At 39.6% G+C, this 12,571-nt stretch overlaps 1 protein-coding gene across 4 annotated transcripts in view; it reads right to left on the reverse strand.

Annotated features, from left to right (window-relative positions):
- Nucleotides 1-12,571, reverse strand: part of LOC307005162 (caskin-2-like) — an 88,786-nt gene that overhangs the window by 47,137 nt on the left and 29,078 nt on the right. For all 4 annotated transcript variants that reach the window (XM_079625043.1, XM_079625042.1, XM_079625041.1 and 1 more), the window contains exon 3: nucleotides 9,447-9,498. In XM_079625043.1, coding sequence (XP_079481169.1) covers nucleotides 9,447-9,498 — 52 coding nt within the window. The remainder of the gene's footprint in view (nucleotides 1-9,446; nucleotides 9,499-12,571) is intronic.

Raw genomic sequence — 12,571 nt, forward strand, 5'->3', positions numbered from 1 at the left:
AAAACTTTAAAAAGAGATGGAGAGAGTGTTGGGAAAAGCAAAAAAAAAAAAAAAAACTTTGACAACTAAGGAACAGTACTTTTGGGAAAGATACAGGTTACAGCCAAATAATAAAGAAGCCACTCAATAACTTTTATCAGCTTAATTTGATGCCAAAGCTCACAGTTAAACTCTCATCATTCCACACTTGAGGCCATGTGTGGTCATAAAGAGAATGGAAAAATAAAACACTGCAGTACATGTGAGATTGCCAACAAACCAATGTCTTGTAAAAGTGCTTCGTATTGTTCAAGCTGTGGCACAATTAGAGACTAAAGTCTGAAATTTACAAGGTTTCATGAGGCAAAAAAAGAATCAGGGCAACAAGGGGGGAGAGATATTCAATTCAGCACAAGCTCAGGCAATAAAAAAAACTGTGTCCTCTGGGCACAGACGCCCTCATATGATCTGATGTTTACTGAAATGCATGACAAATTGAAATGCTACTTGTCTGGGATGGATGTATTTTGCTAGGACATGCCGAAACCAAAGCAAGACCTCTCACAGAAGAGTAACGGGGCTGTCTTCAACCACCCCTCCTCAAACACTTCAGACGTCTCGGACGTAAATCTTGTCTTAGTGAAGTCCTCACCCACAGCCATTACTGCAAACATTTCACTTTTAGAAGGGGAAGCTGTCACTTGAGGCACAAGTGGCCCCATAAAGACTGAGCCGAGTTTGATTTGCCAAGTACAACATTACTGTAGTGCTTTTGGCATAAACTGTGCACCGGTGGCTGAATAGCCTACATCTCCCCCTTAATATCTTTAAATGTCAAGTCACAGCTTGGCTGTCATTACTAAAACAATGACCTTTGTCTATGACTTGTTGCTCTTATGTCTGGGAGGTAAGCTCTGTTGCAAAACCAATAAGCCGCCCTTCTATCAGTTACCTACATAGATACACTATTACACTACACAACTTTTGAATCAATTTGCAGTCAATGCTAGTTTCCAAAAGTCAGAGCCAGTCTGACAATTTTGTCAGTTGCAGTTGAACGATTTCACAGAAAATGGCATAGTGTATAATGAGCACAGACTCTGAGGTTTTAGCTTCAGACTTTGATTCCATCCAGTCAAAGGACCTTAAAAAAGTTTGATATTTTAAGCCAATTTTAGAACACGTATTCAGTTATTCTTTGTAAGTATTTATAAAGTCGGCAAGCGTATGATGCCTAGTGTTTTAAAATCAGTGCAGAAAAGTTATGTAGTGTATTCCAGGCAGCATTGCGCTGGAAACTGAACGCCGTGAAGGACCCTTTCGGGACACTTTAAGAGACTTACAACTGATTTCAAAAGAGTGCATTTTGGGATTGCAAAGAATAGGCCTATATGAAATGCTGCTTTAGAAATGTGGCAAAAGAAGGTGTCTTAAAAGACAGAGCAATCATGCTGCTGATCTTTGGGAACAGACTCTGTGTCCGGAGTGCCTACAAAGCCTTAAAAAGCTGCCTACATGGGCAGCTCACAAGTTTTTGTAAGTCTTGGGCAATAAGCAAATCCTACATTTCTAGAAGCCTGCAGCACCAGTTTGGAAAATTTGCCTTGACCCACAACATGCCTGACTTATCTTATCAAGAATCATAGAGAAACATCTTATGCGGTCTACTTTGCCATGGATATATTTTGGCCCAACATTTGATCAAACTAAAAATAGAGGATCAGATGCTTTAACTCAATAAGAAACCAAATGGGGTTAGCCAAAGGAGCCATTAATTTCCTGAACCCATGACCTCAGACTAGTTTCTTGGAGCGGACAGCTGCTTCTATTAGATGTGAAATGGAACGGTACAGACGAGTAGAGTGGAAATGGACCAGACTGGATAAATATGACGGCTAAAGTTGATTATTTTCATGAACACACTGAAGAAAATACACTTTGCCGACTGTGCCTTTGAAGAGATGAATCTTTGCAAGGTCTTTCTACCCTCTGAATCACAAGCTGGTGTCAAACTCTCACATTGTGTCGAATCACACAGGACACACAGTTTGCCATGCTTAGCGGAAACGCTCGGATGTAAATCAGCTGAGTCAGTAAGTGTCTTCACCGTGGACGTTCTTGACACTCATGAGAAATGGTGTGACAGCTGTGAAGGTTTGAAAATGAATAATTCAATCTAAGGTTTGCGTGGTGCATGAAAGGGGGTGATGTGGCATAGTGGTTAAAACTCACAGGACTAGAAACCAGAAGTTTGCTGCAAGGTCCCTTCTCCAAAGGGACAATCCCTGAACCAAAATTGTACATTGAATATTTGCATGAAAGTCCCAGGAAAACATTCCACTAGTTTTGGTATTTTACCAATAAAAAGATTCTATTGAAGTAGAGTTCATTATACACAATTATTCCACAAAAATCTCCACAGTCGGAGAACATTCCACGGCACTACAACAAGAGGGCAGGTTAAGGCAGGAAATGGAGACCGCCAGAGGCTCCATGGCACACAGCATCACAAGTTTAACTCTCCAGAATCTGAGGAGGGCAATGTCAGCCTCACAACTGGGACATTTGTGTCTGAGGAGAGGGAGAGAGTCAGTTCAGGCCCTGGCTGTGTGTGTCATGAGCAAGCCCACACAGGTTAGGTGCCCGCAGAACTCAATTTTACGCAGCATTGGAACCACCATCATAGGGGTCATCGGGTAATGTGCATTTATTTGATAACGCTTTCATGTGGTACTCTCAGTCGTGTTTAATGCACTTCACCACGTTTGTATTCATTCCACAGAAGTACGCAGATTTCATTTCAATAGCAGTGCATGAAAAGTCTGCATATTCCGCGTAGGTCGGGTTGTGAGGTGTGGGGCTCTGGGCAAGATGGCACAATCACTCCCCTGTGCTGTCTTTCTTTGTACCTCTACCTGACCCACTGATGGCCGGGCCTGCGAGCCCTGCGAGGGGATGTAGATGGTGAAAGAAACCTGTGTTGTGAAAGAGCTCTCTCTCTTGTGAACAGAAGACTGTACTCTTCTCTTCCACACGTCCACACACACTTCCATCAGCTTTCTATGAAAAAACTAAAAGAAACTGGGAGCTCTGAGGAAAGATGGGTTGTTGTAGTGAGAGGTTGTTTCATCCCTCTTAATCAGTGGATCTAGAGTGGACGCCCACTTTACCAGGGAACTATGAAATTCATGCTAGCCTGAATCAACAATAAAACCAAATACAAACTAGATTAATGATTAGGGGGCACGCACAGTGAATACTGTCATTATTTACTCAGCCTCATGTTGTTTAGAGTTCATATGAAGTATCTGTTGAATGTGCTGGTTATTCTTTTCCATTTAATTACAATGAATGGGGACGGAAACTTTTAAGCCTAAAAATAATGCAAAACCACCATTAAATTATCATAAAAGTGGGCTGCTAAAAACTGGACCATTGAGTTGAGAACCAGATCGGTCCAATTTGTGAACCATCCACCCTGTCAACTCACAATTGTTTTGTGAACCAGAACAAGCAAATCGTTCAAAAGATCTGACTTAGGCCCTGTTTACACGAGAACGCTCGCGGGTGAAAACGTGAAAATATTTTATTAGATGTGCTTTCGTTTACACGGCGACGGCGTTTTTGGGGCTTAAAAACGCAAAAAGAAACCACCCTCCAGAGTTGAAATCTTAAAAACGCTCCACTGTCGCGTTCCCGTCTAAAGGGTAAAAACGCAAAAGTCTACTAGGGAGAGAAGTAGAAGGAAGGTTGTACGCACGACTTGGTGTTGTTGTGTGGCATTGCTTCACATTACCCCCTAGCCGCCTGGAGTGCACACTACATCGAATTTCACACACTTTTGCGTCACCATATGCACGCAGATTTCCCCCCCATAACGCTTGTCTAAACGCATAATAAAAAGTGATAACGCAACGCCACTTTTGCGTTTTCTCCTCAGATCGTTTCCGTGTAAACATAGCCTTAAGAGAATAATTTCTTCATAAAACGGACATCGCTTCTTCTCACATTAATGTGCCATTAAGAGCTAGGGTAGATGCTAATATTTTCAGTCAGGACAGCAGCTCAACTTGCCCTTCCAACATTTTCACTGACCCAGTCACAAAAATGTTTTACTTATTATTTACATGTTAAAAGTATAATACATGAATATTAAAATATAAATAAATTTGAATGACTACCAATAAAAATAAATAAAAATAAAACAACATTGTATTTAAATGAGCAGAATTAGCAACAATTTTGGATACATGACAGAAAAACTAATGTTATAAAAACAAACAAAGAAAATTTAGTGACAATGCAGCACTGGCAAGTGTGAGTACTTTCATCAAGTGTGAGTACTGTCATCTAGCCTTGGGGCATCCTTAATGGTAAGCCTTGCCCACAATAAACATTTAAGGGAATATGTTAGTACAGGTACACCCTAAAGCTTTTTCTGAACACTGTAAACGCATTCAGCAACAATTAAATGCCAATATACTTACTACTTAAAATGTTTCAAACATACAATGAAACTTGTTCGATTAATTGGAATCGTGTTCTGCCATGTTCTTCGTCAGTTACAAGATTTGGCTGCATTTCGCCTTCACACCAGGAAATACCAAGAGCGGGTCAGACAGTCCGATGACTGCCCGCAGCGATATTGAGCAGTTGTTGATTTACCCACAAACACACAATTCGGAAAAGTTCCCAGAACTCAGCGAGGGTCTTGTGTTACAAGCCCTGTCCACTTTCGCCTTCATTTCGCGGGATGTCAGGACGGATTTGATGCGTCCTGGCAGCGCGGCCCTGGGTGGACAAAGGACAGGGCTCCAAAGAGTCCCTCTCACACCGGCCTGGCCTTTCATTCACACACATTCCAGGACGTTTGCCATGGAAACGCCCCCCATACAAATCCCAACAGTTCCCCAGAAAGTCAAAGGCGGCTCAAATACTAATTTGTCTCACAGACAAGCAAAACCTTCAGTGCTACACCACTATTATTTGCTGGAACCCCCCCCCCCCCCCCCCCACCACCACCACCACCACCACCACCCCCCAAACCAAGCATTTAATTTTTTTTTCACTTTTACTAACAGACCTCGGCATGCATAACTATTAAAAACTTTCACAATCAAAAGTACAGTTTATGATGCACGCTGAGGTCATCATTAGGTGGCATGCAGAAACAAGGGCTTTCCCAACAGTGTTGCAACTCCAACATAGTTTAGATGGGTGTATCTGGCGAATGCATGTTCAGGTCCAAAATCCAAACAAAATAGTATAGCACAGAGTAAATGTAGACTATTTTATCACTTTTAAGATTTTTTTTAATAATAACTAAGCACATTCTGACCAAAAATTCTCATTGCCACAATTACCTTTTTTTTTTTTTCTTATCCTCAGTTGTGATTTCCATTATCTCATTCTAATTACTGTATTATTAAAAATACAGTTTTTTATTGGCATAATATAAATACATAACAAACTGTAACACCTTTTACAATATTGTGGATATTATTTTATATTACATATATTTTAAAATATTGACTTATTTTTACTCATTACAGCCTTGAAAATTTGGTGAGAAATGTGATTTTATGTTAATTATATGGAGCCCTGCACATGATATGCAGACAAAAATATTCATATCGTGGCCACAAATTAAAGGCACAATATGTAAGAATTTTGTATTAAAACATCCAAAAACCACTAGAACAATGTTATATACTGTATTTTGTTGTGGTGTACTTACTTTATCCCAAATGTTTCCAACAATGTTTAATTCCAGAGAAATCAGCAATTTTAACCAGTGTAACGGACCGTGTCATTGCGTCGCCTGTCAATGACGTCATATCCGCGCTACACTCGATTTCTGGTTTACTTCTGTAGAAACCATGGAAACACCAGCAACTCTTTAAAACATTAAGTTTTATTAGACAGATGAGGAAGGGTTTGGATATTTTTATAAACAAAAAACTAATCATTGTTCTACATCTCAACACGGTTAGTCTTATTGTTTGAAACTCTCGTTTTCTTGATTTACTGCGAGTAACATGCTCGTGTCATGCATCGGAGACGACACTATTTTTGTCAAGTGGCTAACATAGGACATCAGAAAGAGCTTTATTTGTATTAACAGTAATGCAGCGTTTTATCAACCTTACAATACATCTTAAAATGAGTTGCATGCCGTTTAGCAGCACATGTAATCCATGTTTTATTAATATAATATTCTTATATTGATCTAGATTACTGGAGCTGCAACATGTGTCTCACGCCAGTCACAGAGCAAACGCACGGAGTGAAGTTATAACTTTCAACACACTCAAATGTATTTTAATCCGTAAAAATAAAGTGACCTGTATGAGTAGCAATTCAGCACTTGTAGCTGTTTCATTCAAATAAAATAATGTGAATTTAAGTGATCAAACATAACTGTAATAAAGTTCAAGTTCAGGGATGAATGAGGCAAACGTTAATCGTAACTTTAACTGTAACTTTTTCGTAAAATAAACATAAACATCAAAACGAAACGAAAGTCAGCGGGCGACTGCGGCATACAAGCATAATAAAAACAGCAATGTAAAATGTCCCAGGCTCTCGCTCCCGTCCTGCTTCACACCACAGTAGCGTTAATAAAACTTGAATACATTCGCGTATCCATGAACATGATTTCTGCGGGACATGAGTCCCGTCGGATTGCTTTCCATCGGCTGGGGAGGTGAAGTCGACACTCCCATGATTCCACACTCATTCATGCAGTCATCAAGCTACGTCTTTGTTATTGTTTTGAATGAGCAATATTTAGCAGCGAAACTTACATACTGTGCCTTTAATAATTCGTTCTCTCGTTTTAGTAAATAATGGCCACGTTGTACTAATTCGTTCACCCGTTTTGGTTGAACTAAAACAATGAAACAAATTATTATATTGTGTGCGTGATTTACTTCAAACAACAAGGGAATGAATTAGTAGTAAAACGTGCTGACATATTAACAAGTTGTAGGAACTATTTGTTCATTCATGACCACAATATACATATTTTTAACCTTAACCGCATGTCATGTGCAAGGCTCTGTATAATTGTAATAAATTGTCACACAGCAAAAAATTCTAATGTATAAATATATTAATAAAGTAATACATAAAAATATTTATATTTTGGATTTTGAAGAGTAGTATGACCCGCATTTTTAATATAAGTGTGAAGAGATTGTTTTTAGATAGGATGGCGTAATAGATATGTACATGTGTATTTTTTTGTGATGTTTTCTTTTATTTTTTTATGCATGGTTTATCATACAAATGTCTCGTTTAAAAAAAAAGCAAGGACCACAATGGAAATAAGTTAATACAACATTATTGTGTTATCCTTCACAAAGAAGTTGTAACAATGTTATCTTGCTACTTTTTATGTCAAATAAACTCAAACTCATATGTTGCAGATTTCGTAAGATTCAGATTCCTCTGCCTACACATGGGTGAGTCCATGTACTTTATTCCCATTAATAAGTGATACAGGTCTCTGCATGACTGTGTTACACACACTCTGAGTGAGTTAAACTACATCCTTTCAACCTTTTTCCTGTTTTCCTCTTCTGTCAGTAAGTTTCCATTGGATAGAGATGTTACATAACAAAAGCCGGTCAGTAGATACCATGGCAACTTAACCGAACAAAATAAAGCAACGTGACTGATGCATCTTGTTCAAACTAAGAGTGGACCGCTTTAAAGACCTGAGACGTCAGCCAGTCTAGTCCAAAAAGTTTATCTTGAATATTTCTGGTTATCCAATTAAAATGTCATATAGTGGCAGATTTGTTCACACCAGCTACACAAGAAAGCATAGATCAGCACTCAACAACTCCCATAAATCTCCATCCATCATTCCCTGTTTTCCTTTTGCCTTTCCCATCCGGCCTCAATAATGGCTGTTCGGTGCTTTGTAAACACTCCTATCTAATTCGTTACGGTCCTTATCCACGAGTGGCCATCTCTGACCCCTCGACTGGCCCACCCCCCTTTCTCTTCTTTACGACAGAGAGGTGGGGGCCAAAAACAAGCACCTAAATGTCACCAAAGTCTCGACTTAAATATATGAGGTCAATGTACCGTTTTACAGCCCTGAGAGAGGCCCATCTTATCTCAAAGACACTGTTGACATAGCATGTTTTAATGGACTGTGGGAGCAATGATACTTGGTCAGTTTAAGACGAACCACAGGTAAAGGGATCTAGTCTTATAAACACAGGCTAATAGCTCATAGTGCACTTAGTGTGTGTATATGAAGTTGGCCAAACATGATAATTTCAGCAAAGATGGATGAAGACACGGCCGAGTTATTACTCAGTGGTCTGTCAGAGAACAAACCGAGGTGTGTGGAGAGAGGACATTTACAGCATTTTAGCTTAAAGGGATAGTTCGGCCAAAAATTATATTAAACCCATGATTTACTCACCCTCAAGCCGTTCGAGATACATATGTCAATCATTTTTCAGACGAACACATTTTCAGTTATTTTAGAAAATTTCTTAGATCTTTTCAGTGGTTATAATGTCAAGTTATGGGGTCCAACTCCTTCAAGTCCCAAAAATGTGCATGCATCCTTCACAAAAGTAATCCATCCAGCTCCAGGGGGATAAACGAAGGGCTTCTGAGGGTAATCCGTGCGGTTTGGGCGTAAAAAAAATACATATTTAAAACTTTATAAATGAAAATAACTGGCTTCCGGCAACGGTCAACACGCGTTCACGGGAGATGGTTGCCGGCGTAGGACGTAGCGTAGGGAGCATCGTGACATAGAACGTAGAACTCAATATCCTCTTCTCTAATATCAAAATCCTCCGACATTTTCTTTTAAATACACGTTTTTTAAATCGCTTTAATTGTTTTGCTCTGCCCTCTGGCTGCGCTGTCGCGTTCGTTCTACGTCACGACGCTTCCTACGCTACGTCATACGCCGGCAACCATCTCCCGTGAACGCACGTTGACCGTTGCCGTTACTTTTGTGAAGGATGCATGCACATTTTTGGGACTTGAAGGAGTTGGACCCCATAACTTGACATTATAACCACTGAAAGATCTAAGACATTTTCTAAAATAACTGAAAATGTGTTCGTCTGAAAAATGATACATATGCATCTCGAACGGATTGAGGGTGAGTAAATCATGGGTTTAATATCATTTTTGGCCGAACTATCCCTTTAAGACGGTACCACAAGTGTGCTGATGTGATTCAACAACTTCCCAAAAGCTTATCCCTGTCGATTTCAAAACTAATTATGATGCATCACACAGGAAGTCAACATGCATGAACATGATCACACTGACACTCTCAGGGAACGTGAGGCTGTGAGATAAATATAAAGTAAAAAAAAAATAAAATGCTGTGAAAGTGTTCACTGACTCTGCACTTCAGTATCCCTGTGTTTTGACCAGGACACGTCCTTATGAGATTCACCCACAACAGAACAATGACTCACCCGTCTGGATCCTGATAGTTGATGTTCAGCCTCTTGGTGGAGCCCAGTAACTCTACAACACAAGATAAAAGTACACAGACGTCAGCTTCACATCAAGAAAGTTATACTTTTGAAGCAAAACAAGACGCTAGGGCTGAGATTTGCATCAAAACCTCACATATGAGACACAACCTGGAGTTGTGTACAGTGTAAAGGAAGTCATAGTGGTTTAGATCTCATACTAATGACTAGAAAGCAGGGTGCCCAATTATATTTTTACTATTTGGTCTGGCTAGTATTTCAACTATCACCAATTGCATCACACCAGCATGGCTGTAAATCTCCATTGAATCGGTCTAGTTCTCGAGTTGTCCGTTTGTCTCTAGGTCTTGAGTACATCCTAAAGACTCACGGCTGATATGCCACATGAAGCAAACGAGAGGGCTGTGTGTTGACAGGCTGTCTTTCATTCACGGTACGCTGTGTAATGTGTGGTGATCTCTAATAGACTCTCATCAATACACAGGATCAGCAATCAGGTCCCACATACAGAAACAGAGATATTCACTTGAATTTTACTGTAACTAAAAAAAGTCAGAATAATTGGATAGTTTTAAGAGAGCATTACGTAGGGTTTGAAGTGTTTGTAGGCCTTGCTATGTAGTTGCTAATGTGTAGAGTGGTTGCTCTAGAAAAAGTAGATGTATTATGAGTGGACGCTATGTTTCCTTCATAGTGTTCCTGAACCTTCAACTCTCAGGTTCATAACTTCATGCTAAAAACGAGTTGCTAGGTAGGTAGTTCACATTGGTCTTCCCCATTAGAGCCCCAGAGGGCGTCTGGGATCCAGACTGATGAGATGGTCTGAGGACCTCTGGAGATTCCTGTTAGCTTACTTAGGAGATACAGCACTAAATAACACTGCCTCTTCCTGTGAACAACAAAGGGCACTTCATTAACCTCTGACCTCTGTCTGACCTCACTGGCCAGCTCAGGGGGCGTTAAACTGGCAGGAGAATGGAAAATAAGAGACCACTCAATAGTGATCTTGGAGTCTTTGATCTTCAGCAATGGTGGCCCTTAAGGGAGACAATTCTTCTCCAATTCTTCTGAAGACCATAAACCAATATGCCCTGATTCACCACATCCCTTAAAATGTTCACTGAATGTCTGTTTTATTTTATTTAATTTTTTACTATTTAGCTTCTGAAAACATCTTCTGAAAGTGAAATTTTAATCTCCTTGGCTACCCAGCATGGCTGGTTTGTTGAAACACTGAAATAATTTTCAGATATGTTAATTATTGTCAGAAGGTACAAATATATGGAGATATCATTTATCGCCCAGCCTTTATTTACACTTGGAAATGTGGCCTGAATTCTGTTCCATGCTCCTTTATTATATTTTGTTTCATTATTCAATCTACATGTTCTGTTTTACACCAGCTTTCATTTTGTACTACCAAATCCTTCCCGCATAATGACAGAACAATTTAACCAGACCACAGGAACCACAGTATCCGCCTAAAGGTGAATCGACTGTTTGTATTCCCAGTTCAGTGAGGTCAAAGTTCAAGACAAGGGGGCATTGGGATAAAATTGGACCTAGAACACAGACACTGGATACACCCACGATCTGGTGTCACAGTGATGATCCATCACCCGTCCTTATTATGAAGCTGTCACAGCCATGAGTGACCAAAACACCAAAAAAACACTTTGAAGTCAAGCTCTATAACCTCAATCCACAGGAGCGGTTAATTGACATGGTTGAATGAAACCTAGTTATACCTTCCATACATAATGAGAAGCTTTGAAGTGAACAGCTCTTCCTTAAAGAATGAAAACAATCTGAACCAGAATCGTTAATTTTCTTCAATTCCATTAACGATTATTTTAGTACTTTTTAAGAACCTGCTAAAAAGAGTCATTTGTATGTGAACCGGACAACACTGGTCGTGCTAAAAAAAAAAAAAAACACTTTCTAAAATGTTCATCTGCTAAACATTTGTTCAAGTTATTTTTAATGTCGTTTATGAGCAAGAAAAAAGCACCTCCTCTTTGGTTACCACACTGGTAAGGCTTAGAATAACTACTTATTTTTTTTATGCTAAAAGTGGCAGGCATAAAGCCGAAAGGGTTTTCCGCCACAAGAATGCATTTGGCCTTTATTGCTCAACTCGGCACAATTGAGAATTTAGCTCTTGAACTGCAATGCTGACTTCAGGTTTCTGCTTGTTTTTGTGAAGTATTTTGTAAAAAAGAAAGCACTAAATTTAGACAACCACTGCTTATATCAAAAGTACACAATTATATGTTCATCTACAAAAGAACAGCCAACGCCTTTCACTACTATAACTGACAATGTGTTGGAGCCAAGCTGTAAACATACACACCCAAAGGAAAAGCATGGCTCATGATTTTACTCTGGCTGGAGTCACACAGATATATTGTGCTGCCATATTAAAATATCACAGGCTTTGTTGCACATTTATCAATTTTATGTCTGATTCTGGTTTATTTGGTTAGTTTGACTGCATTTAAAAAGGGGTTGGGCTTCGCTACACGTGTACTTCTATTGAAACTTAGAGATGTTAACCACTATTGATGAACAAATTTGCATCTACGCGTAGTATGGTTTGCTAGTTTTGCATACCTTGCATACCAGAACATAACAATAATCACCTTTTTGTCATAGTTGTGCAGCTTTAAATGGAGAGTTACCAAAAAGTTCAACACAACACTATGGTGGCTGTAAGAAAAGTCTTCAAGATCAGTAGAAACTTTCCGGCAGATATCTTGGAGCTAAATTCTGCAGGAAATTGAACCAGCGGGAACAGGACTGGATGCCCCTGACCTATTTGGTAAAGGTCTGTGCATTTTATTCCAGAACATGCAGGTGCAGTAGATGGACTGTCTCAAAAAAATGAATTGGAAAACAGTTTTGGAGAAGCTTTCGGAGATTCTTACTTTTCCCTAAGGTTGCACTGCTAGCTGCTACTGTATCTTACACATTGTCATCAAGTGTGGCTTTGATCCTTCAGCTAAATGTTTGATGTTTGATTTTCAATACACCGGCTCCTTCCTGCACACCAACCCGCCCTGAGCAGTCGTGACCACTGAACAATGGCTTAATGACTGACAACC

This window comes from Phoxinus phoxinus, assembly GCF_949152265.1.
Source record: "Phoxinus phoxinus genome assembly, chromosome: 1".
Classification (NCBI taxonomy): Eukaryota; Metazoa; Chordata; class Actinopteri; order Cypriniformes; family Leuciscidae; genus Phoxinus; species Phoxinus phoxinus.